The 27032-nt window shown below is 48.6% G+C and overlaps 1 protein-coding gene across 12 annotated transcripts in view; it reads left to right on the top strand.

Annotated features, from left to right (window-relative positions):
• LOC115102546 (retinoic acid receptor gamma-A) overlaps positions 1-25187 on the top strand; it is a 91032-nt gene extending 65845 nt beyond the window's left edge. For 4 of the 12 annotated variants that reach the window (XM_029622619.2, XM_029622617.2, XM_029622620.2 and 1 more), the window contains 7 exons: positions 16663-16811; positions 17195-17345; positions 18408-18592; positions 20579-20755; positions 21062-21266; positions 21598-21756; positions 21994-25187. In XM_029622619.2, the coding sequence (XP_029478479.1) occupies positions 16663-16811; positions 17195-17345; positions 18408-18592; positions 20579-20755; positions 21062-21266; positions 21598-21756; positions 21994-22367 (1400 nt within the window). In that variant the 3' untranslated portion in view covers positions 22368-25187. The remainder of the gene's footprint in view (positions 1-16662; positions 16812-17194; positions 17346-18407; positions 18593-20578; positions 20756-21061; positions 21267-21597; positions 21757-21993) is intronic. The other 8 variants (XM_029622626.2, XM_029622629.2, XM_029622623.2 and 5 more) reach the window with 7 other exon arrangements.
• Positions 25188-27032: the final 1845 nt, after the last annotated feature.

Genomic DNA, 27032 nt, shown 5'->3' with positions numbered 1-27032 from the left:
GACGATAAAGAACTGCATCAGAGCCTCCGGAAGAAGGGAGTGTGACAAAAGAAAGAGGAAGGAAACGTGTATGGTGCTGAAGGGCCTTACACAAGAGGGGTGGCAGGAAGAGGTGGGCAGAGAGAGAGAGAGAGAGAGAGACCGAGGGAGGGAGGGAGAGACTGAGGGAGACCGAGAGAGGGAGAGACAGAGGGAGGGAGAGACTGAGAGAGACCGAGAGAGGGAGGGAGAGAGAGACCGAGGGAGGGAGAGACAGAAAGAGAGAGAGAGAGAGACCGAGGGAGGGAGAGACTGAGAGAGGGAGAGACAGAAAGAGAGAGAGAGACCGAGGGAGGGAGAGACAGAAATAGAGAGAGAGAGAGAGACCGAGGGAGGGAGAGACTGAGAGAGGGAGAGACAGAAAGAGAGAGAGACCGAGGGAGGGAGAGACAGAAATAGAGAGAGAGAGAGAGACCGAGGGAGGGAGAGACAGAAAGAGAGAGAGGTGGCACTATACTGGCACGACAAACAATGGAGGGATGCCACTCTCTCTGTCCCCTATGTTGTGGCACAGGCTCGTTCTGGGGTTACCGTGATACAGTGGAGTAGTAGAGACACCCATCAACAGTTGGAGAATCTCTGTCTTTGTGTCTGTAGTGCAGTATTAAAGTAAAGCAGGGCTCTTCTGGTAGGGCCACAGCCTTGTGCCATTGGGTTTAGGTGCCAGGGGCTCTGGCCAGTGGGTCAGCTTACCTTTCAGCCCCCACTGTTCCACAAGCTCTTCTCAATCTGGTGCCCGTCTGTCAGTCTGTCAGGCCACCCTGTCTCGTCTACACAGACACAACTGTCCGTCGCTCCCTCGCACACTGCCTCACACATACGTGCACAGTACACCCTTACTTAGTCATGTGACTTTCCACATGTGAAATCATGTGGTTTTTCTGTAAGGGCACACAGACAAAGCACAAAACGCGTGCCCACGCGCAGGCACACACGCACACACACAGTACACACACAGTACACGCACACACGCACACACACAGTACACACACAGTACACACACAGTACACACACACACACACACACACAGTACACACACACACAGTACACGCACGCACAGTACACACACACAGTACACACACAGTACACACACACACGCACAGTACACACACACACAGTACACGCACGCACAGTACACACACACACAGTACACACACACAGTGTTCAGATAGTCTCGGCCAATCTCATCTCACTCTCTGGCCTCTGACAGTGACATGCAAAGGAAATAAAACACAGCTGTGGGTTCAGTAATGAAGTTAGAGATGTGGCCATCGGTGGAATGTAACAGTCTGCAGTAAACACGGCCAATACAAAGAGCGATAAACAGCGTCACAACTAGCAGATACAAGCACCGCGGCACTTCAGAGCAGTACAGTGTGTGGAAGCCGAGAGCAGAGGAGTGTAGCCTGCAGAGACTGGGCAGAGCCACTGGCTGGAAGAGTGCCCACTCTGAATTCAAAGTCCACAGTTCTATTCGCATACTGGCTAGCACACACACACACACACACACACACACACACACACACACGCCCTCACTCACTCACTCACTCACATGCCAAGACTCTCTGGAACAGTGTCCCAGTGAAGACTCAATCATACCCACAGTCACGTAGACCACATCGACAGGCAGTCTATTGTGAAAGAAAAGTTGTTCCTCTGCCAGGGTGTCATATGCTAGCCTAGCTGCTCGGGTTAAAATGAGGGTTGTGCAACAACACAAAACGCCTGAGGCACTAGAGCTGGGCGATATGGACAGAGAGCCATACCAGAATAATGAGAAATACAATGATATGTTTATAATATTCATTTGCACCAGTTAAGCTACTTTGGTATATTACCTTACCCTTACAACTACTACTACTGCTAGGAATGTTGTAACTATGAAATGTACCGTCAGTAATAGCCTGTATTAGCAGACTTGTTTCATTTCTCACTTATCGTGATTATCGATACCAGTTCACTGCCCTCGATAAATGGTTGGCGCGATCAGTGTTGATCATTTCCGGTTTATCGTCCCAGCTCTATGAGGCACACAGTCAACAGTCAAGCCTTTGCTCTGCTCACAATTCAATTGTTATTGCACCCACTCTCCTCTCCTCTTCACTCCCTCCTCTCCACTCCACTCCACTCATCCCCTCTCTACTCCTCCCCTCTCCACACCACTCCTCTCCCCTCCTCTCCACTCCTCTCCCCTCCACTCCACTCCACTCCACTCCTCCCCTCTCCACTCCTCCCCTCTCCACTCCTCTCCTTTCCTCTCCACTCCTTGCCTCTCCACTCCTCTCCTCTCCTTGCCTCTCCACTCCTCCCTCTCCTCTCCCCTCCACTCCACTCCTCCCCTCCCCTCTCCACTCCACTCCTCCCCTCTCCACTCCTCTCCTTTCCTCTCCACTCCTCTCCACTCCTCCTCTCTCCACTCTACTCCGCTCCTTGCCTCTCCACTCCTCTCTTTGCCTCTCCACTCCTCTCCTCTCCTTGCCTCTCCACTCCTCTCCACTCCACTCCTCCCCTCTCCACTTCACTCCTTGCCTCTCCACTCCTCCTCTCTCCACTCTACTCCGCTCCTCGCCTCTCCACTCCTCTCCTCTCCTTGCCACTCCACTCCACTCCACTCCACTCAGACAAAACAAAAGACAGGTTTTGAAAATCTCCAGAAAGACCCTTCTCTTTTGTTCTCTGTTTGTCCTCCCTTCATTCTCTCCTTCTTCTATTGGATCGGTTCAACATCAAGGGAAGTCAATTGGCCCAGTTGATGTTGACCTAGAATTGAATGTAAATGACCTTCAGCTAAACGGCTATTTCTGTCTAGTGCACTTACATTTCACGTCTAATGAGGTGCAGTGATAGGATGTTACTGATGTAACTCCGCAGATGGAGGGGTGTGTGTGTACGTGCATGCTTGTGTGTGTGTGCACTGTGCACGCGTGTCCGCGTGCCTACGTGTGTGTGTGTGTGGTGCGTTGTGTGTGTGTGTGTATGTGTGTGTGAGACTGGGGATTAGTGTAGGCCAGGCCAGTGCAGCTGGGCCACTTGTGTACAGAGGCCATTGAAAGAGAGGGATTAGAGGTAAACTGATACTTAGCAGGAAATGAGCAGTGGCTACTCATAACTCAACTATACCCTCCTCTCTTCTCTTCTCCTCCCCTCTGTCACCCCTTACACATAGCCCCCACCCACCACCTACCACCCACCTCTCGTCCATCACCAGCCTGCAGCCCTCCAGAGGGGGATTGTCATGCAAATTGAGGTCCAGGCTTCAGAACTGATAAGAGGGCCTCTCATTTCAGAAGCATTTGTTTTCTAAACAGAGATGAGCTGGGTTTGGGGGACAGGGGTAGACATGAAAAGAGAGGGGAAGGGGCTCAGGGGGGTTGATTGATCATTAAATGTGGGCCTGCTTTCTTGGGGTGGGGTAAATGTGGAGTAGTATTTGGATAGGTGTGTGTGCGTGTGTGTTTGTGTGTGTGCGTGTGTATGTGAGAGAGAGAGAGAGAGAGAGAGAGAGAGAAAAGGAGTCGTATTCTGTTTCACCACGGCAGCAAGCAGTTCCGTCTCTGTCCTAGTTTATCTTTCTCTCTCTCACTTCATCCCCTTCTCTCTCTCTCTCTCTCTCACTTCATCCCCCTCTCTCTCTCTCACTTCATCCCCCTCTCTCTCTCTCTCTCACTTCATCCCCTCTCTCTCTCTCTCTCTCTCTCTCACTTCATCCCCCTTCTCTCTCTCTCTCTCACTTCATCTCTCTCTCTCTCTCTCACTTCATCCCCTTCTCTCTCTCTCTCTCTCACTTCATCCCCTCTCTCTCTCTCACTCATCACTTCATCCCTTCATCCCCTCTCTCTCTCTCTCTCACTTCATCCCCCTTCTCTCTCTCTCTCTCTCACTTCATCCCCCTTCTCTCTCTCTCTCACTTCATCCCCCTTCTCTCTCTCTCTCACTTCATCCCCTCTCTCTCTCTCTCACTTCATCCCCTCGCTGCCCCCTCTCTCTCTCTCTCTCGCTGTCCCCCCCCCCCCCTCTCTCTCTCTTGTTCCACCTCTCCGCCACTCAGACGGTGTCAGTCAGCAACAGACAGTATCCATTTCTAGACCCCACACAGGAGTTGTCCTTTTCAAAGGACTCGTCAACACATGGCCCGTTTACTGCTGTTATTATTGCATGAACACACAGGCTCCCGGCACGTTCTGCGCGGTTCCACTCGTTCCCTGTGTTTGATACATTCAGGGCCACGAGGATAGCTGCAGCTCCACTGCTGCAGAAACAATGTGCATACCCAATGGCACCCTATCCCCTATTTAGTGCATGGCGTTTAACCTCGGCCCATTTCTGACCTGGGTCAAGAGTACTGCACTATATAGGGAATATGAGTCCAGACACAGTCACTTCTTTTCAAAGTGGTTAGAGTAGAGGGTGATTTGTTACTTTAGTATTGGGATTATTCCTCTAACAGATTTAACAGATTTACCTCAAGATGTTTCTGAGAAGGAATTTAGGCTGTGGACAATGATTATCTCTAGTAGTAGTAGTGGCAGTAGTAACAGTAGCAGAGTTACAGTGGCAGCAGCAGTGGGAACAGTAGCAGAGTTACAGTGGCAGCAGCAGTAGCAGTAGTAACAGTAGCAGAGTTACAGTGGCAGCAGCAGTAGCAGTAGTAACAGTAGCAGAGTTACAGTGGCAGCAGCAGTAGCAGTAGTAACAGTAGCAGAGTTACAGTGGCAGCAGCAGTAGTAACAGTAGCAGAGTTACAGTGGCAGCAGCAGTAGTAACAGTAGCAGAGTTACAGTGGCAGCAGCAGTAGTAACAGTAGCAGAGTAACAGTGGCAGCAGCAGTAGTAACAGTAGCAGAGTTACAGTGGCAGCAGCAGTAGTAACAGTAGCAGAGTTACAGTGGCAGCAGCAGTAGCAGTAGTAACAGTAGCAGAGTTACAGTAGCAGAGTAGCAGTAGCAGTAGTAACAGTAGCAGAGTTACAGTGGCAGCAGCAGTAGCAGTAGTAACAGTAGCAGAGTAGCAGTAGTAACAGTAGCAGAGTTACAGCAGCAGTAGTAGTAGTAACAGTAGCAGAGTAGCAGTAGCAGTAGTAACAGTAGCAGAGTTACAGTGGCAGCAGCAGTAGCAGTAGTAACAGTAGCAGAGTTACAGTGGCAGCAGCAGTAGCAGTAGTAACAGTAGCAGAGTTACAGTAGCAGTAGTAACAGTAGCAGAGTAGCAGTAGCAGTAGTAACAGTAGCAGAGTTACAGCAGCAGTAACAGTAGCAGAGTTACAGTGGCAGCAGCAGTAGTAACAGTAGCAGAGTTACAGTGGCAGCAGCAGTAGCAGTAGTAACAGTAGCAGAGTTACAGTGGCAGCAGCAGTAGCAGTAGTAACAGTAGCAGAGTAGCAGTAGCAGTAGTAACAGTAGCAGAGTTACAGCAGCAGTAACAGTAGCAGAGTAGCAGTAGCAGTAGTAACAGTAGCAGAGTTACAGTGGCAGTAGCAGTAGTAACAGTAGCAGAGTAGCAGTAGCAGTACTAACAGTAGCAGAGTTACAGCAGCAGTAGTAGTAGTAACAGTAGCAGAGTAGCAGTAGCAGTAGTAACAGTAGCAGAGTTACAGTGGCAGTAGCAGTGGTAACAGTAGCAGAGTTACAGTGGCAGCAGCAGTAGTAACAGTAGCAGAGTAGCAGTAGCAGTAGTAACAGTAGCAGAGTTGCAGCAGTAGTAGTAACAGTAGCAGAGTAGCAGTAGCAGTAGTAACAGTAGCAGAGTTGCAGCAGTAGTAGTAACAGTAGCATAGTTACAGTGGCAGCAGCAGTAGCAGCAGTAACAGTAGCAGCAGCAGCAGCAACAGCAGTAGCAGTAGTAGAGCAGCAGTAGCAGTAGTAACAGCAGCAGCAGTAGCAGTAGTAACAGTAGCAGAGTTACAGTGGCAGCAGCAGTAGCAGCAGTAACAGTAGCAGAGTTACAGTGGCAGTAGCAGTAGTAACAGTAGCAGAGTTACAGCAGCAGCAGCAGTAGTAACATTAGCAGAGTTACAGTGGCAGCAGCAGTAGTAACAGTAGCAGAGTTACAGTGGCAGCAGCAGTAGTAACAGTAGCAGAGTTACAGTGGCAGCAGCAGTAGCAGTAGTAACAGTAGCAGAGTTACAGTGGCAGCAGCAGTAGCAGTAGTAACAGTAGCAGAGTTACAGTGGCAGTAGCAGTAGTAACAGTAGCAGAGTTACAGTGGCAGTAGCAGTAGCAGTAGTAACAGTAGCAGAGTTACAGTGGCAGCAGCAGTAGTAACAGTAGCAGAGTTACAGTGGCAGCAGTAACAGTAGCACAGTTACAGTGGCAGCAGCAGTAGCAGTAGTACGATAGCAGTAGCAGAGTTACAGTGGCAGCAGCAGTAGCAGTAGTAACAGTAGCAGAGTTACAGTGGCAGCAGCAGTAGCAGTAGTAACAGTAGCAGAGTTACAGTGGCAGCAGCAGTAGTAGTAGTAACAGTAGCAGAGTTACAGTGGCAGCAGAAGTAGTAACAGTAGCAGAGTTACAGTGGCAGCAGCAGTAGTAACAGTAGCAGAGTTACAGTGGCAGCAGCAGTAGTAGTAGTAACAGTAGCAGAGTTACAGTGGCAGCAGCAGTAGCAGTAGTAACAGTAGCAGAGTTACAGTGGCAGCAGCAGTAGTAACAGTAGCAGAGTTACAGTGGCAGCAGCAGTAGTAACAGTAGCAGAGTTACAGTGGCAGCAGCAGTAGCAGTAGTAACAGTAGCAGAGTTACAGTGGCAGCAGCAGTAGTAGTAGTAACAGTAGCAGAGTTACAGTGGCAGCAGCAGTAGCAGTAGTAACAGTAGCAGAGTTACAGTGGTAGCAGTAGTAACAGTAGCAGAGTTACAGTGGCAGCAGCAGTAGCAGTAGTAACAGTAGCAGAGTTACAGTAGCAGAGCAGCGGCAGCAGTAGTAACAGTAGCAGAGTTACAGTGGCAGCAGCAGTAGTAACAGTAGCAGAGTTACAGTGGCAGCAGCAGTAGCAGTAGTAACAGTAGCAGAGTTACAGTGGCAGCAGCAGTAGCAGTAGTAACAGTAGCAGAGTTACAGTAGCAGAGTAGCAGTAGCAGTAGTAACAGTAGCAGTAGTAACAGTAGCAGAGTTACAGTGGCAGCAGCAGTAGTAACAGTAGCAGAGTTACAGTGGCAGCAGCAGTAGTAGTAGTAACAGTAGCAGAGTTACAGTGGCAGCAGCAGTAGTAACAGTAGCAGAGTTGCAGCAGCAGTAGCAGTAGCAGTAGTAACAGTAGCAGAGTTACAGTGGCAGCAGCAGTAGCAGTAGTAACAGTAGCAGAGTTACAGTGGCAGCAGCAGTAGTAACAGTAGCAGAGTTACAGTGGCAGCAGCAGTAGTAGTAGTAACAGTAGCAGAGTTACAGTGGCAGCAGCAGTAGTAACAGTAGCAGAGTTACAGTGGCAGCAGCAGTAGTAACAGTAGCAGAGTTACAGTGGCAGCAGCAGTAGCAGTAGTAACAGTAGCAGAGTTACAGTAGCAGAGTTACAGTAGCAGAGTAGCAGTAGCAGTAGTAACAGTAGCAGAGTTACAGTGGCAGCAGCAGTAGTAACAGTAGCAGAGTTACAGTGGCATCAGCAGTAGTAGTAGTAACAGTAGCAGAGTTACAGTGGCAGCAGCAGCAGTAGCAGTAGTAACAGTTGCAGCAGCAGTAGCAGTAGTAACAGTAGCAGAGTTACAGTGGCAGCAGCAGTAGCAGTAGTAACAGTAGCAGAGTTACAGTGGCAGCAGCAGTAGTAACAGTAGCAGAGTTACAGTGGCAGCAGCAGTAGTAGTAACAGTAGCAGAGTTACAGTGGCAGCAGCAGTATTAACAGTAGTCAGTGGCAGCAGCAGTAGCAGGTAGTACAGTAGCAGAGTTACAGTGGCAGCAGTAGTAACAGTAGCAGAGTTACAGTGGCAGCAGCAGTAGTAACAGTAGCAGAGTTACAGTGGCAGCAGCAGTAGTAACAGTAGCAGAGTTACAGTGGCAGCAGCAGTAGTAACAGTAGCAGAGTTACAGTAGCAGCAGCAGTAGCAGTAGTAACAGTAGCAGTAGTAACAGTAGCAGAGTGGCAGCAGTGGCAGCAGCAGTAGTAACAGTAGCAGAGTTACAGTGGCAGCAGCAGTAGTAACAGTAGCAGAGTTACAGTGGCAGCAGCAGTAGTAACAGTAGCAGAGTTACAGTAGCAGCAGTAGCAGTAGCAGTAGTAACAGTAGCAGAGTTACAGTGGCAGCAGCAGTAGCAGTAGTAACAGTAGCAGAGCAGTAGTAACAGTAGCAGAGGCAGCAGCAGTAGTATAGTAACAGTAGCAGAGTAGCAGTAGCAGTAGTAACAGTAGCAGAGTTACAGTGGCAGCAGCAGTAGCAGTAGTAACAGTAGCAGAGTTACAGTGGCAGCAGCAGTAGCAGTAGTAACAGTAGCAGAGTTAGCAGTAGCAGTAGTAACAGTAGCAGAGTTACAGTGGCAGCAGTAGCAGTAGTAACAGTAGCAGAGTACAGCAGCAGTAGTAACAGTAGCAGAGTTACAGTGGCAGCAGCAGTAGTAACAGTAGCAGAGTTACAGTGGCAGCAGCAGCAGTAGTAACAGTAGCAGAGTTACAGTGGCAGCAGCAGTAGCAGTAGTAACAGTAGCAGCAGCAGTAGCAGTAGTAACAGTAGCAGAGTTACAGCAGTAAGTAGTAACAGTAGCAGAGTAACAGTAGCAGCAGTTACAGTAGCAGTAGTAACAGTAGCAGAGTTAGCAGTAGCAGTACAGTAACAGTAAGTGTACAGCAGCAGTAGTAGCAGAGTAGCAGTAGCAGTAGTAGCAGTAGCAGTAGTAACAGTGGCAGAGTTACAGCAGCAGCAGTAGCAGTAGTAACAGTAGCAGAGTTACAGTGGCAGTAGCAGTAGTAACAGTAGCAGAGTAGCAGTAGCAGTAGTAACAGTAGCAGAGTTGCAGCAGTAGTAGTAACAGTAGCAGAGTAGCAGTAGCAGTAGTAACAGTAGCAGAGTTGCAGCAGTAGTAGTAACAGTAGCAGAGTTACAGTGGCAGCAGCAGTAGCAGCAGTAACAGTAGCAGAGTTACAGTGGCAGCAGCAGTAGTAACAGTAGCAGAGTAGCAGTAGCAGTAGTAACAGTAGCAGAGTTGCAGCAGTAGTAGTAACAGTAGCAGAGTTACAGTGGCAGCAGCAGTAGCAGCAGTAACAGTAGCAGAGTTACAGTGGCAGTAGCAGTAGTAACAGTAGCAGAGTTACAGCAGCAGCAGCAGTAGTAACATTAGCAGAGTTACAGTGGCAGCAGCAGTAGTAACAGTAGCAGAGTTACAGTGGCAGTAGCAGTAGTAACAGTAGCAGAGTTACAGTGGCAGCAGCAGTAGCAGTAGTAACAGTAGCAGAGTTACAGTGGCAGCAGCAGTAGCAGTAGTAACAGTAGCAGAGTTACAGTGGCAGCAGCAGTAGTAACAGTAGCAGAGTTACAGTGGCAGCAGCAGTAGTAACAGTAGCAGAGTTACAGTGGCAGCAGCAGTAGTAACAGTAGCAGAGTTACAGTGGCAGCAGCAGTAGTAACAGTAGCAGAGTTACAGTGGCAGCAGCAGTAGCAGTAGTAACAGTAGCAGAGTTACAGTGGCAGCAGCAGTAGCAGTAGTAACAGTAGCAGAGTTACAGTGGCAGCAGCAGTAGCAGTAGTAACAGTAGCAGAGTTACAGTGGCAGCAGCAGTAGTAACAGTAGCAGAGTTACAGTGGCAGCAGCAGTAGTAACAGTAGCAGAGTTACAGTGGGCAGCAGCAGTAGTAACAGTAGCAGAGTTACAGTGGGCAGCAGTAGCAGTAGTAACAGTAGCAGAGTTACAGTGGCAGCAGCAGTAGCAGTAGTAACAGTAGCAGAGTTACAGTGGCAGCAGCAGTAGTAACAGTAGTAACAGTAGCAGAGTTACAGTGGCAGCAGAAGTAGTAACAGTAGCAGAGTTACAGTGGCAGCAGCAGTAGCAGTAGTAACAGTAGCAGAGTTACAGTGGCAGCAGCAGTAGTAGTAGTAACAGTAGCAGAGTTACAGTGGCAGCAGTAGCAGTAGTAACAGTAGCAGAGTAGCAGTAGCAGTAGTAACAGTAGCAGAGTTACAGTGGCAGCAGCAGTAGCAGTAGTAACAGTAGCAGAGTTACAGTGGGCAGCAGTAGTAACAGTAGCAGAGTTACAGTGGCAGCAGCAGTAGTAACAGTAGCAGAGTTACAGCAGGCAGCAGTAGCAGTAACAGTAGCAGAGTTACAGTGGCAGCAGTAGCAGTAGTAACAGTAGCAGAGTTACAGTGGCAGCAGCAGTAGTAACAGCAGCAGTTAACAGTAGCAGAGTTACAGTGGCAGCAGCAGTAGTAACAGTAGCAGAGTTAGCAGCAGCAGTAGTAACAGTAGCAGAGTTACAGTGGCAGCAGCAGCAGTAGTAACAGTAGCAGAGTAGCAGTAGCAGTAGTAACAGTAGCAGAGTTACAGTGGCAGCAGCAGTAGCAGTAGTAACAGTAGCAGAGTTACAGTGGCAGCAGCAGTAGTAACAGTAGCAGAGTTACAGTGGCAGCAGCAGTAGCAGTAGTAACAGTAGCAGAGTTACAGTGGCAGTAGCAGTAGTAACAGTAGCAGAGTAGCAGTAGCAGTAGTAACAGTAGCAGAGTTAAGCAGCAGTAACACAGCAGCAGTTACAGTAGTAACAGTAGCAGAGTTACAGTAGCAGTAGTTAACAGTAGCAGAGTTACAGTGGCAGTAGCAGTAGCAGTAACAGTAGCAGAGTTACAGTGGCAGCAGCAGTAGTAACAGTAGCAGAGTTACAGTGGCATCAGTAACAGCAGTAGTAGTAACAGCAGCAGAGTTACAGTGGCAGCAGCAGCAGTAGCAGTAGTAACAGTTGCAGCAGCAGTAGCAGTAGTAACAGTAGCAGAGTTACAGTGGCAGCAGCAGTAGCAGTAGTAACAGTAGCAGAGTTACAGTGGCAGCAGCAGTAGTAACAGTAGCAGAGTTACAGTGGCAGCAGCAGTAGTAGTAGTAAAAGTAGCAGAGTTACAGTGGCAGCAGCAGTAGCAGTAGTAACAGTAGCAGAGTTACAGTGGCAGCAGCAGTAGCAGTAGTAACAGTAGCAGAGTTACAGTGGCAGCAGCAGTAGTAACAGTAGCAGAGTTACAGTGGCAGCAGCAGTAGTAACAGTAGCAGAGTTACAGTGGCAGCAGCAGTAGTAACAGTAGCAGAGTTACAGTGGCAGCAGCAGTAGCAGTAGTAACAGTAGCAGAGTTACAGTGGCAGAGAGTAGCAGTAGCAGTAGTAACAGCAGCAGTAGTAACAGTAGCAGAGTTACAGTGGCAGCAGCAGTAGTAACAGTAGCAGAGTTACAGTGGCAGCAGCCGTAGTAGTAGTAACAGTAGCAGAGTTACAGTGGCAGCAGCAGTAGTAACAGTAGCAGAGTTGCAGCAGCAGTAGCAGTAGTAACAGTAGCAGAGTTACAGTGGCAGCAGCAGTAGCAGTAGTAACAGTAGCAGAGTTACAGTGGCAGCAGCAGAGTTACAGTGGCAGCAGCAGTAGCAGTAGTAACAGTAGCAGAGTTACAGTGGCAGCAGCAGTAGTAGTAGTAACAGTAGCAGAGTTACAGTGGCAGCAGCGTAGTAGCAGTAGTAACAGTAGCAGAGTTGCAGAGTTACAGCAGTAGCAGTAGTAACAGTAGCAGAGTTACAGTGGCAGCAGCAGTAGCAGTAGTAACAGTAGCAGAGTTACAGTGGCAGCAGCAGTAGTAACAGTAGCAGAGTTACAGTGGCAGCAGCAGTAGTAACAGTAGCAGAGTTACAGTGGCAGCAGCAGTAGCAGTAGTAACAGTAGCAGAGTTACAGTAGCAGAGTTACAGTAGCAGAGTAGCAGTAGCAGTAGTAACAGTAGCAGAGTTACAGTGGCAGCAGCAGTAGTAACAGTAGCAGAGTTACAGTGGCAGCAGCAGTAGTAGTAGTAACAGTAGCAGAGTTACAGTGGCAGCAGCAGCAGTAGCAGTAGTAACAGTTGCAGCAGCAGTAGCAGTAGTAACAGTAGCAGAGTTACAGTGGCAGCAGCAGTAGCAGTAGTAACAGTAGCAGAGCAGTGGCAGCAGCAGCAGTAGCAGTAGTAGTTACAGCAGCAGTAGTAGTAGTAAAAGTAGCAGAGTTACAGTGGCAGCAGCAGTAGCAGTAGTAACAGTAGCAGAGTTACAGTGGCAGCAGCAGTAGCAGTAGTAACAGTAGCAGAGTTACAGTGGCAGCAGCAGTAGTAACAGTAGCAGAGTTACAGTGGCAGCAGCAGTAGTAACAGTAGCAGAGTTACAGTGGCAGCAGCAGTAGTAACAGTAGCAGAGTTACAGTGGCAGCAGCAGTAGCAGTAGTAACAGTAGCAGAGTTACAGTAGCAGAGTAGCAGTAGCAGTAGTAACAGTAGCAGTAGTAACAGTAGCAGAGTTACAGTGGCAGCAGCAGTAGTAACAGTAGCAGAGTTACAGTGGCAGCAGCCGTAGTAGTAGTAACAGTAGCAGAGTTACAGTGGCAGCAGCAGTAGTAACAGTAGCAGAGTTGCAGCAGCAGTAGCAGTAGTAACAGTAGCAGAGTTACAGTGGCAGCAGGTTGCAGTGGCAGCAGCAGTAGTAACAGTAGCAGAGTTACAGTGGCAGCAGCAGAGTTACAGTGGCAGCAGCAGTAGCAGTAGTAACAGTAGCAGAGTTACAGTGGCAGCAGCAGTAGTAGTAGTAACAGTAGCAGAGTTACAGTGGCAGCAGCAGTAGCAGTAGTAACAGTAGCAGAGTTGCAGCAGCAGTAGCAGTAGTAACAGTAGCAGAGTTACAGTGGCAGCAGCAGTAGCAGTAGTAACAGTAGCAGAGTTACAGTGGCAGCAGCAGTAGTAACAGTAGCAGAGTTACAGTGGCAGCAGCAGTAGTAACAGTAGCAGAGTTACAGTGGCAGCAGCAGTAGCAGTAGTAACAGTAGCAGAGTTACAGTAGCAGAGTTACAGTAGCAGAGTAGCAGTAGCAGTAGTAACAGTAGCAGAGTTACAGTGGCAGCAGCAGTAGTAACAGTAGTAACAGTAGCAGAGTTAGTAGTAGCAACAGTAGCAGAGTAACAGGCAGCAGCAGCAGTAGCAGTAGTAACAGCAGCAGTAACAGTAACAGTAGCAGAGTTGCAGCAGCAGTAGCAGTAGTAACAGTAGCAGAGTTACAGTGGCAGCAGCAGTAGCAGTAGTAACAGTAGCAGAGTTACAGTGGCAGCAGCAGTAGTAACAGTAGCAGAGTTACAGTGGCAGCAGCAGTAGTAACAGTAGCAGAGTTACAGTGGCAGCAGCAGTAGCAGTAGTAACAGTAGCAGAGTTACAGTAGCAGAGTAGCAGTAGCAGTAGTAACAGTAGCAGAGTTACAGTGGCAGCAGCAGTAGTAACAGTAGCAGAGTTACAGTGGCAGCAGCAGTAGTAGTAGTAACAGTAGCAGAGTTACAGTGGCAGCAGCAGCAGTAGCAGTAGTAACAGTTGCAGCAGCAGTAGCAGTAGTAACAGTAGCAGAGTTACAGTGGCAGCAGCAGTAGCAGTAGTAACAGTAGCAGAGTTACAGTGGCAGCAGCAGTAGTAACAGTAGCAGAGTTACAGTGGCAGCAGCAGTAGTAACAGTAGCAGAGTTACAGTGGCAGCAGCAGTAGTAGTAACAGTAGCAGAGTTACAGTGGCAGCAGCAGTAGCAGTAGTAACAGTAGCAGAGTTACAGTGGCAGCAGCAGTAGCAGTAGTAACAGTAGCAGAGTTACAGTGGCAGCAGCAGTAGTAACAGTAGCAGAGTTACAGTGGCAGCAGCAGTAGTAACAGTAGCAGAGTTACAGTGGCAGCAGCAGTAGTAACAGTAGCAGAGTTACAGTGGCAGCAGCAGTAGCAGTAGTAACAGTAGCAGAGTTACAGTAGCAGAGTAGCAGTAGCAGTAGTAACAGTAGCAGAGTTACAGTGACAGCAGCAGTAGTAGTAACAGTAGCAGAGTTACAGCAGCAGCAGCAGTAGCAGTAGTAACAGTAGCAGAGTTACAGTGGCAGCAGCAGTAGCAGTAGTAACAGTAGCAGAGTTACAGTGGCAGCAGCAGTAGCAGTAGTAACAGTAGCAGAGTTACAGTGGCAGCAGCAGTAGCACAGTAGCAGAGTAGTGGCAGCAGCAGTAACAGTAGCAGAGTTACAGTGGCAGCAGCAGTAGTAACAGTAGCAGAGTTACAGTGGCAGCAGCAGTAGTAGTAGTAACAGTAGCAGAGTTACAGTGGCAGCAGCAGTAGCAGTAGTAACAGTAGCAGAGTTACAGTGGCAGCAGCAGTAGTAACAGTAGCAGAGTTACAGTGGCAGCAGCAGTAGTAGTAGTAACAGTAGCAGAGTTACAGTGGCAGCAGCAGTAGCAGTAGTAACAGTAGCAGAGTTACAGTGGCAGCAGCAGTAGCAGTAGTAACAGTAGCAGAGTTACAGTGGCAGCAGCAGTAGTAACAGTAGCAGAGTTACAGTGGCAGCAGCAGTAGTAACAGTAGCAGAGTTACAGTGGCAGCAGCAGTAGTAGTAGTAACAGTAGCAGAGTTACAGTGGCAGCAGCAGTAGCAGTAGTAACAGTAGCAGAGTTGCAGCAGCAGTAGCAGTAGTAACAGTAGCAGAGTTACAGCAGCAGCAGTAGCAGTAGTAACAGTAGCAGAGTTACAGTGGCAGGCAGCAGTAGTAACAGTAGCAGAGTTACAGTGGCAGCAGCAGTAGTAGTAGTAACAGTAGCAGAGTTACAGTGGCAGCAGCAGTAGCAGTAGTAACAGTAGCAGAGTTACAGTGGCAGCAGCAGTAGTAACAGTAGCAGAGTTACAGTGGCAGCAGCAGTAGCAGTAGTAACAGTATCAGAGTTACAGTGGCAGCAGCAGTAGTAACAGTAGCAGAGTTACAGTGGCAGCAGCAGTAGTAGTAGTAACAGTAGCAGAGTTACAGTGGCAGCAGCAGTAGCAGTAGTAACAGTAGCAGAGTTACAGTGGCAGCAGCAGTAGCTAACAGCCGTAGCAGTAATGGTCATCTTGGTATCGAACAAGGCTAGCCCTGAGCGGCAACAACTGTGTCCTCCTCTCACCCCCTCCCCTTTTCTGTCCCCTGGCTTTCTCCGTTTTTCTTTAATCACACTCCTCCTTTTATACCCCCTTTTCCCTTCTTTTTGAAGTCCCCACTCTTGTAAAAAAGGCAAGCTGGTGGTTTGGGTATGAGGGAAAGGGGGAGAGGAGGGAAGGGGGACTGGAGGAGGGGGGATTGTAGGTTAAACGTAAGCTAGCCCTGTGGTGTCCATTGAAGGTGTTAGGGGGAGGCGGGAGGCAGTAAAAGTTAGAATTCTAGAGTCTCCCTGTTTTTATTTTATGATTTTCGCTGCTGTTTTTCACGGGCCTGGGTCTACAGCTGGTGGTGTGAATAGCTTGCCCAAGGTGACTGGATCCTAGTAAAGGCCTGGCCAGCAGGGATGGGGCCTCCAGGCCAGCCATGAGACTATCTTTATAGGCCAGCTTATAAGTCTGGACCTCTATTGAACCCTGACAGGGCCAAGCTGAGGAATTTAGGGCCAGGAAATGAGAGGAATATAGGGTTTGTTTGTCAGGGGGTGGTGGCGTTTTGGAGGCTGGAGCTGGAGAAGTTGGGGAGTTGAAGTTTGAGGGGTGACCAGGGGTGAAAGTTGAAAGAAGTGGTGTTGGGACGGGGACGGGGGGGGTCAACATGTGTGTGCCTGTTACTGAGAGTGTGCAGTGTATGTGTGTGTGTCAGTGTCTGTGTGTGTGTGTGGCGGTGCCGGTGGCGGCATGTCTGTTGGCGTGTGCGTGCGTGCGTGCGTGTGTCGTGTGCGCACCTGTGTGTGTGTGAGTGTGTCTCTCTTGGGAAGTATGGAATCCAGACGTGGTGTAGCTCAGTGCCAAAGGAGCATATTTCGAACATAATTATGTTTAATTTAGCGTAGGAGCATGTGACTCAAGGTACAACTGTGATGTCAGTGGGTATGGCAGTCAGCGTGTGGGACTGGGTTTGAGTCTGCAGTCTGCAGCAGTGGGAGGGACAGACCGAAGCGGACACCAGTTGTGCATGGACATTTTGCTCTCCCATCTTCCTATACCTTAGCTACCTTGTGGGGCGAGTGGCAGATTTCTCCTGAGGCAAGTGGATGCCAGTCTCAGTGAGTGAGTCACTGTGGAATGAGGGATCCCTAGCTGCAGCCACAGCCCCGCCCATTCAGCCGCCAGGCCCTATCAGAGACTGAGATCTGTCAATCTAATCAATCACACCTCCACTTATCTGCCTGTTGTAAAATGGTTTGTTTTCTTTACCTCTGTCAATTACAGCCCCTCCCAACTCTAAAACAGACACTGAACTCTGATCTGTGACCTGAGGGCTCAGTGCTGCCCCCTTAGGGTGAATGATGGTAGGGTGCACTGGGGACATGGGACTAAAAGTCATGTCTTCCATTCCATTCTGACTGTGTCCATCTTCTCACTACCAATAGTCAGCCAAAATCTCCCCGTCTTTATTTGGTGTAGTCTAACCTAAGTGTGACTGAGTGCAACTGGCTCGCTAACAGCAGTATTCGACTGCAAGCTAGAAAATGTAACAAAAATCAAAGGACTCATCCACCTCTCTTATATTCTGCAGCGGTGGAGACCCAGAGCACCAGCTCAGAGGAGATGGTCCCCAGCTCTCCCTCTCCACCTCCCCCGCCACGCATCTACAAGCCCTGCTTCGTGTGCCAGGACAAGTCCTCCGGCTATCACTACGGGGTCAGCTCCTGTGAGGGCTGCAAGGTGAGGAGGCCCCTGCTTTTGCTTCATGATCACCAGCATCATCACACGCACTGACAACACTCAAACGTAACACTGGCAGGCAGCATGCCAATGGTCTCGTTTCTCATGTCCAAAAGTATGACGTCGGGAACGCTGTAAGGATAGAGCGGGTGAAAGTATTGAACACGGGACGTCGAGGCGTCGCCATGGGAATGTACCAGATCAAAGCCTGGATGAGGAAGTCACAACAGTACAAAACGTGCTAAAATGTTTCAGTCGGGAATCCCGGGATCTGAGAAATGAACAGACATGAAAGGTTGAAAGATAACGTGGCCGTTACAATGTCACTCCCTCCACCGGGCCGCGTTTCATCTGCTCCTTCCCCTCTCTTCTCTCGTCTCCAGGGCTTCTTCCGGCGCAGCATCCAGAAGAACATGGTGTACACCTGTCACCGGGACAAGAACTGCCAGATCAACAAGGTCACCAGGAACCGCTGCCAGTACTGCCGACTGCAGAAGTGCTTCGAGGTCGGCATGTCCAAGGAAGGTGAGAGACGTAAGCGAGGCTGGGGGGATGGGGACTACTGACCTAGGACATCCAGGCCCTGTGATACGGAAGCATGAATGCAAGCACACACGATCATGCACAAACACACACATGGAAGTGCACACACACACACACACACACTCAAGAGTATATAAACAAAGCACTCAATATGCTTTTAGATAGTCGCTGGTATAGTTTGATCTAAAATGATTCACCCAGGAGGAAGTAGGAAGTGAAACGAAGAAGCAGCAGGGTACTGATTTGGAAAGACTGGGCACAGTACCACCCTTGTGACTAATCACGTTACGAAATGACTCTTCCTGTGAATCAGCGTCCCAAATTACACCCTATTCCCTATATAGTGCACTGCTTTTGTCCGGTGCAAAGTAGTGCCCTTCTAGGTTACAGGGTGCCCTTAGGGACACAGACTAGGTGTTTCACCAGTCATCTCACTCTCAACGCACCCTTGCCCTACCAAAACCCCTCACCTTTCGTTCGCACTTTCATTTCAGTATAGACGCTCTCTGTAAAAATAGCCTTTTTGACTTGGCTCCAACTGATCATTCTGTTATGACAAATACAAAAACAATGAGAGTGATAGCAAATTCTTGGTCACAAAGAGCTCAATTTACTCAATGTGACTGTGTATGTCTGTGAGAGTGTGTGTGCGAGGTGAGGTGAGTGGTGGGAAGGTTTGCCCATGGGACACTTATGTGGGTGTATTGTTTGTGTGGGATGTGTGTTAGGACGTGGATCACATTGTCCCCCTGCTATTTCTGGATATCCTGAGAGGAAGGAAAGAATGGGAGGAGGGAGAGGGAGGGAGGAAGAGGGAGGGAGATAACAGTGAATGGAGAGATAGTGTCATCACTTTGTTTAAGTGCTGTTATGAGCTGGATTGTATAATATGGCTCACTAACTGGTACGCAACATCACCGAATTGCGGCGAGTCAGTGGGAAGCCAACGGAAGTCCTCACTCACCTGTTGCTGTGTTCCTCCTTCTGCTCTTCCTCTCCTCCTCTTCCACCTCATCCTCCTTTTAATCCCCCTCCTCCTCTTCTCCTCCCTAGCAGTGCGCAACGACAGGAACAAGAAGAAGAAGGACGTGAAGGAGGAGTTGGTGCCGCCGGAGAGCTATGAGCTGAGTGGAGAACTGGAGGAGCTGGTCAACAAAGTCAGCAAGGCCCACCAAGACACCTTCCCCTCACTGCTGCAGCTGGGCAAATACCACACCGTAAGAGTCTCACACATTTGGGTATTTGTCCTTTTTTCCCCGTTAGAACATACTGATTCACATCCCATGTAAAGACACTAATCCACTATGAACATGCACACTTTCCCCAACTCAAAAGGCCAGTTTAGGGTAAATCAAATTTCTCCAAATCAAATCAAATGTCATTGGTCACATATACATGTTTAGCAGCGAAATGCTTGTGTTCCTAGCTCCAACAGTGCAGTAGTTTCTAACAATACACAACAATACACACAAATTTTAAAAGTAAAAGAATTGAATTAGGAAATATACAAATATTAGGACGAGCAATGTCTGAGTGGCATTGATTAAAATACAGTAGAATAGAATACAGTATATACATTTGAGGTGGACCATTTCAGCTTGTCAGTGATGTGTACGCCGAGGAACATTGAATCTTTCCACCTTCTCCACTGTGATCCCATCAATTCGGACCGGGGCGTGCTCCCTCTGCTGTTTTCTGAAGTCCATGATCAGCTCCTTTGTTTTTTTGATGTTGAGTGACGTTATTTTCCTGGCACCACTCTCCCAGGGTCCTCACCTCCTCCCTGTAGGCCGTCTCGTCATTGTTGGTTATCATGCCTACTACTGTTGTGTCGTCTGCAAACTTGATGATTGAGTTGGAGGCGGGCGTGGCCTCGCAGTCATGGGTGAGCAGGGAGTACATGAGGAGGCTGAGCACGCACCCATGAGGGGCCCTTGTGTTGAGGATCAGCAAAGTGAAGGTGTTGTTTCCTACCTTCACCACCTGGGGGCGGCCTGTCAATGAACAGCATTCTTACATAGGTATTCCTCTTGTCCAGTGCGATGGCAATTGCATGGTCTGTGAACCTATTGGGGCAGTAAGTAAATTGAAGTGGGTCTAGGGTGACAGGTAAGGTGCAAGAGATATGATCCTTGACTAGTCTCTCAAAGCACTTCATGATGACAGAAGTATATGGTACGGGGGGCGATAGTCATTTAGTTCAGTTATCTTTGCTTTCTTGGGTACAGGAACAATGGTGGACATCTTGAAGCATGTGGGAACAGCAGACTGGGATAGGGAGAGATTGAATATGTCCGTAAACACACCAGCCAGCTGGTCTGCGCATGCTCTGAGGACGCGGCTAGGGATGCCGTCTGGGCCGGCAGCCTTGCAAGGGTTAACGCGCTTAAATGTCTTACTCACATCGGCCACGGAGAACAAGAGCCCGTGGTCCTTGGGAGCGGGCTGTGTCGGTGGCACTGTGTTATCCTCAAAGCGGGCGAAGAAGGTGTTCAGCTTGTCCGGAAGCAAGACGCCGGTGTCCGCGACGTGGCTGCTTTTCCCCTTTGTAGTCCGTGATTGTCTGTAGACCCTGTAGACGTCTCGTGTCTGAGCCGTTGAACTCCGACTCCACTTTGTCTCTGTGCTGATGTTTGAGAGCTTGGTAGGTGATTGGTTGCTGTACTGTAAGACTGTGAGAACATTCGACCTAGTTGGTTGATGTCCAGTCAGTGGTGTTATTATTCTACCTGAATAATAATTAAGCAAAAGGCCCGAGGGCGTGTGGTATATGGCCAATATACCACGGCTAATGGCTGTTCTTATGGATACAGCCCTTTAGCCGTGATATATTGGCAATATACCACAAACCCTCAAGATGCCTTATTGCTATTATAAACTGGAGCGTTAAAAATACATGTTTTGTCATACCCGTGGTAAAGGCTCCTGAGTGGCGCAGCCGTCTACGGCATTGCATCTCAGTGCTAGAGGCATCACTACAGACCCTGGTTCGATCCCGGGCTGTATCACAACCAGCCGTGATCGGGATAGTCCCATAGGGCGGCACACATTTGTCCCAGCATCGTTCGGGTTACTGACTTGCCTGGTTAAGTAAAGGTAAAAATAAATAAACAATAACCAATAACTCTTCTACCTGATCAATGTCTAATAAGAACCCTGTTTGTGTCCCTGCCATCCCCACACTCACTCTCTCTCTTTCTCTTTCTGTCTCTCCTGTCCTCCAGAACTCCAGTGCAGAGCAGCGCGTGCAGCTGGACCTCGGGCTGTGGGATAAGTTCAGTGAGCTCTCCACCAAGTGCATCATCAAGATTGTGGAGTTTGCCAAGCGCCTCCCCGGCTTCACCACCCTCACCATCGCTGACCAGATCACCCTCCTCAAGTCAGCCTGCCTGGACATCCTGGTATTTACCTGGTTCTTTCTATCCCCTCATCCGCTCTGTCAACGGACCTTGCTATATTCTCTGAGACTCAGAGACGTGGCAATGTAATGATGAGGGGACACTGCCTCTCAGTGGATAGTGGCGGTATTGTACGTGCTGTATAGAGGGAAAGGTGACGAGAGATTAGCCTGTTGTTTTAATGGACAATCGATAAAGAACATAGCCTACTATATGGTTTAGCCTTCCTGTTGTATTTTTATTTATTTATATCCTTCCCCCTCTCTTTCTCGGTCTTTCCATCTTTCCCCCTCCCTCTTTCACCCCTAGATGTTGAGGATCTGCACGCGCTACACCCCAGAGCAGGACACCATGACTTTCTCCGACGGGCTGACCCTGAACCGGACCCAGATGCACAACGCAGGCTTCGGCCCGCTCACAGACCTGGTGTTTGCCTTCGCTGGCCAGCTGCTGCCTCTGGAGATGGACGACACAGAGACTGGCCTCCTCAGCGCCATCTCCCTCATTTCTGGAGGTACTGCACCCTCAGGGGATTAATACTATTTTACTGCTCGTCAATACAACGTTAAGAACTAATACACACCTAAATGTCTTTGAGGTGTTAGGCCGCGATAACATCCTCACTCAGTTACAATACCAGTAGAAATGTGGGGATGGAATAGTTTGGTTGCACTCCACTTGACACTTTATTTACCTGTAGCTGTTACCAATAACATGATACAATTGTAATGACCTCAAAATCATCAATTACGTGGTTCCCATCCTAGTCTTATGGCTGTTTATGTGTCCAGTTTGTCACGTAATTGTGTGTATAACGCAATCCTCTCCCCCTGTCCGTCCCTCAGACCGTATGGACCTGGAGGAGCCCCAGAAGGTGGACAAGCTGCAGGAGCCCCTGCTGGAGGCCCTGAAGATCTACGCCCGTCGCAGACGCCCCAACAAACCACACATGTTCCCCCGCATGCTGATGAAGATCACTGACCTCAGAGGCATCAGCACCAAGGGTCAGCATTGTTATAATACAGAAAGAGTACACTACAATTACACCAGACCACCAGCTAACACACACAGTCTGAATGATACATATAGATTATGGTGGAAGCAGGACATTTGAGATAGCACTTGGGACGTCAGGATTACTTCCATAACGCCTGGAACATCTAGCACTATAAGTGAACGCTAAGACATGACTTTCTGGACTTGTTAACATGAATGTTTTTTCCCCTGTGGTGTGTGAACAGGGGCCGAGAGGGCCCTCACTCTGAAGATGGAGATCCCAGGCCCCATGCCTCCTCTGATCAGGGAGATGTTAGAGAACCCAGAGGCCTTCGAGGACCAGACAGAGAGCAGTGGAGAGAGCTCCCCTCCGCCTGCCCCTCCACCCGCTCCACCAGCCTCCACCAAGCCCCCCGCCACCATGAAGACTGAGGCCGAGGACGAGGAGGACAGCTGGGGGACAGAGAACGGCAGTGAGCCCTCCCCAGAGGAGGAAGATGAGGATGATTATGATGATGGGGAGGAAGAGGACAGGGGCTCGGACAGTGAGGGGGAATCCTGGGCTCTGGAGAGTGGCAGCGAAGGGGATAGGAAGAGCCGTGCCAGGAGGGCGCAGTGAGGAGGGGAGGCGATCACACACAAATACAGTCTGTGCACTCAAATACACACACTAACTGACGTAATCATACACACGCACACACACACACACACACACACACACACACACACACACACACACACACACACACAGACACACATACACCCACCTTACCCCTTCCAATGCTGGCCCTCCCTCGCTTTCCTCTGTATCCTCTCCATCTCCCTACTGCACATCAGTCTCTACAAGCAGGACATGACAGGACAGCAGAGACTTACACCTAACTGTACAGTCACTATAACTCAGGTTCTCTGACTCACAGGTTCCTGATAAGTAACATGCAGACACACAGAGAGACCTGCAGAGATACTATTATAAAAGAGAGACGACATGATGCAACCGACTGGACTCATGAGTCCTGATATAGAGAAGAGGGAAGATGGCGTGATGGCAACCGACTGGACTCGTGAGTCCTGATATAGAGAAGAGGGAAGATGGCGTGATGGCAACCGACTGGACTCGTGAGTCCTGATATAGAGAAGAGGGAAGATGGCGTGATGGCAACCGACTGGACTCGTGAGTCCTGATATAGAGAAGAGGGAAGATGGCGTGATGGCAACCGACTGGACTCGTGAGTCCTGATATAGAGAAGAGGGAAGATGGCGTGATGGCAACCGACTGGACTCGTGAGTCCTGATATAGAGAAGAGGGAAGATGGCGTGATGGCAACAAAAACAAAAAGCGGACTCTTTGACAACAAAAAAATCATCACATTTTTTTACTATCTTTTTGTTTGTATCTACATAGAAGAATGGCCAAAACAGAAAGCGTGAACTGAACAATAGACTATTTCCAACGGATGCAAAGCAAAACACGTTTCTCAAAAAGACAAACGCAGGATGAAACCAAACTGAATATGCTAATCGATTTTTCTGCTGTTATTTGCTTTTGAATACTGTTCAATTTGTTTTTTCTTGACTTTTCTTTCTCTCTCAATGTATTAATTAGTCCATACATATCTATATATACCATTATATTTTGTTTGTTTGTAATCCTGGTTTTGTAAATGATTTCTTTAGATGAGGTTTTGTTTTTTGAGGAGTTTCCCATTACTACGGATATCCAGAGAGAGAGACGAATCAGAATCCGAACTGGCAGACCTCGAACTGAATCTTCTTTCCAACTGCGCCGCTGGTGTTTTTTGGGCAGTTTTGCGCGCCGTAGATGTCAATGATAATCAACTCAGTAATGTTGTGTTACAGTGACTAAAGTTGTGGAGTTGTGTTGTTTATCAGGGGACTAGCATTCATCTATGTGCTTCCTTTCAACGCAACAAACAATGCTGTCGAATGGATAGTGTCTCAGTGCCAAAGTTAGCAACTCAACACACACTGACATGTAAAAGTACACACACACACACACACACACACACACACACACACACACACACACACACACATACTAAACCTCGAACCTATAACAAATGTGCCATTTTGGCTTTGTTTGGTAGACAGAGATTGACAGTTGGCCGTAGCACTTGGCTGTGGCACTTTGATATCTTGTTTTATACAATGCATCTTTATTGCCCAATATTGACAGTACAGTCAATGGCAATCTCATCTTATTCAGCAGTCATGCAATTAGCGAACACAACGGAAATGTAGAGAACTATCATCATTAAAATGCCTGTGAAACCCGAAGCACTATTTAACAACGTGCACAAGCAAACACTCGCTGACACATGATCAACACACACGCAGACACACGCAAGTTCAAACCAGGAACTTTTAGTGGCAACGACATGAAAACAGACTTCTCAGGGCTTCTCTGTTACTAAGGACCAAACCCTAGCGGCCGCCACGCTGTAGGGTGCGCTAGGAACAGGCAATATTTATGTGTGTGTATTTTTGACTCAAGTCAGTGGGATCTGACCAGTAAACTCCTAGCTCGGTGTACATAGAAGATAGATGACTGGTCTAACAAATGGCGTGGATGCCAGCCAGCCTGTTACCCTTTTCACACTATCATGCCAACCCAAACCAAACCAGTGCTGGCATGGGTATTCTATTTTCACATGGTCCTTTCCAGCACAGTTCCAGGAACTACGGTGGCTGCAGAGCCAGGCCAGCTCTGTCCGGCTCAGTTTGGCTCGGCTCACTGGTGTGAAAAGCATCATCTGTCTCAGACCTGGCATCCGAGAAACCAACTGCCTTCTCATCCGAAGCCATGACATCATCATGTCTTTGTAATGTTGCAGGATTGTACCCCCGCTCTCTCGTCTTCTTCAGTGAAGTGGCAGGCCCCATGTGTCCTCCCGTCATTTTCTTCCTCTCTTGCCAACGTGTCTCAGTCAATATGTAACCAACGGTTCATGATGCAGCTGGCTACGTGTACATTCCAGAGTTTTGTACACAGTATCGCTAGGAAGATACAGTATATGACCAGGAGCGCAACAGACTCCTCCCAGCGGTAGAGAAAGAGGGCCTTACTGTACAGTTCTCTCTGAATGTGGCCCACCTGGTTGGTTTTTGAGTGTGTGTACAGGCTTTAACATGTCTCCTCTGTCATCGGGTGGATGTTCTCTGTACGGCGCTGTGGCGTCACACAGGAGCGCTTGAGGAGCAGATCCGGCGAGGTTTGATGACCTCATTTCCTCTCGGCCTGCCCTGCCAGGCCTTCATGATGCAAACGTTGCGATTATGCTGTTTTGGTGCCGGTGTTCTCTGTAAAACATGGCCAGGGTATTGTCCAATCTTCTGTTCATACCAACTCTGTCATACAACGAAAAAGCCATATGAACTGTAAGGCACAATAAATTACTTTTGTGAGATTAATAACATATTTCCTTTGAGAAATGTCTCTTAAAATGTGTTGTAACATTTTTTTCCCTTCTCAGTCGTGACACACTTGGATGCACTTATGACACCGATATGAATATTCCGTAAACAACCCTTCAAATGATTTGTTACCCAAATGTTTTTTTGATAGCCCTCGTTCGTTCCTTCACCAGCCGTGAGCCTTGCTCCTCAGTCCATTTCATTAGAGCTGAGCACTGCAATGGCGTCATCAACACAATGACTACCAATAGTGGGCGCTCTTGCACTTTGGGTACAAAGACCAGCCAGCCAGCCAGCAGTGTCTGTACACCAGCCCTGCATATAGGAAAGGACCGAGCAGGCACTAGTATTACCAGTGTGTTACAATTCATTCATGTTGCCTCCTACTGTAGACAGATGCAAACTTCCACTCCGTGTCCTTGGGACAGTGTTACAGTATACACTGAGTGTACAAAACATTAGGAACACCTGCTACTTCCATGACAGACTGACCAGGTGAATCCATGGTGAAAGCTATGGTCCCTTATTGATGTCACTTGTTAAATCCACTTCAAATCAGTGAAGATGAAGGGGAGGAGAAAGGACATTTGAGATATGGATTGTGTATGTGTGCCATTCAGAGGGTGAATGGGCAAGATTTAAGTGCCTTTGAATGGGTTATGGCAGTCGATTCCAGGAGCACCGCTTTGTGTCAAGAACTGCAATGCTGCTGGGTTCCCCCCCCCCCCCCCCCCGTTTTTCACGCTCAACAGTATCCCGTGTGTATCAAGAACGGTCCACCACCCAGAGGACATCCAGCCAACTTGACACAAACTGTGGGAAGCATTGGAGTCACCACGGGCCAGCATCCCTGTGGGGCAACTCAATATTAGGAAGGTGTTCTTTAATGTTTTGTACACTCAGTGTATTATAGCCTCGACGGTTGTTGTTATTAATAGACGTAGACACTAGAGTGAAGAGTGCTAAACAGAGATGGGGGTTCTATCAACTATATGATTGCCATAATTAACTATCGTTAAAAATACAGCTCAATAAAGAGGGACTGGGGATTAGAATAAGGTCCATATATTATTAGCTGCTTTACACGGACTGAAGCTAAACGGCCTCATATATTCAACCCCAATAACACGTTGCTATGGGAACCCTGGGGCAATGGGTAGGAGTGTTGGGGTAGTAAGGGGATTTAAAGAGGCAGGCTGGTATTTTTTGGGGGGGGTTTCATCGCCACAATTTCCAATTATACTAGCCATGATTAGTCAATTGATGGTTGGAGCAGATATCCTCTCCAGGTTATTAATGGCGCAAAGCAACGACAAGGTTACAAGGAAGTATACAAGTGAAAAGTAAGAGGGAACGGGCGAATAAGAAGCTACAAGGATCGTAGGAAGGGAGAACGCCGGTCCACCCCAGGACGGAGGTTAGCAGCTTCCTTCTATTACTCGGAGAGCATACTGATCACTCAGAAGTCCTGGTAGAGAATCAATAATGAATCATCCTTCGTGAACCATACAGGAACTGGTCTGAATAGAGTAAACCAAGAACTGGGTTTGCTTGCGCTTGTTCTGAACATGGGCAATTTTGCATTGATTTCTAGACGTGCTTGCTCGGCGAGTTAAGATCACGTGGCTAGTTGCTCGGCGAGTTAAGATCTCCGAGAGTAGGCTGGTCCCGTTCTGTAGCCAACTCTTCTATCGTCGTCATGCCTTACATACAGTGTATGGGAGCTGGCCTGGGAGGACAGAACACTGGTAGCGCTGTCTGCAACACCGGCCTGGGAGGACAGAACACTGGTAGCGCTGTCTGCAACACCGGCCTGGGAGGACAGAACACTGGTAGCGCTGTCTGCAAC

Source organism: Oncorhynchus nerka, linkage group LG20, assembly GCF_034236695.1.
Source record: "Oncorhynchus nerka isolate Pitt River linkage group LG20, Oner_Uvic_2.0, whole genome shotgun sequence".
In the NCBI taxonomy this organism is placed as follows: domain Eukaryota; kingdom Metazoa; phylum Chordata; class Actinopteri; order Salmoniformes; family Salmonidae; genus Oncorhynchus; species Oncorhynchus nerka.
Note: the sequence above shows the minus strand (reverse complement) of the source record. Positions and strands in the feature narration are given on the sequence as shown.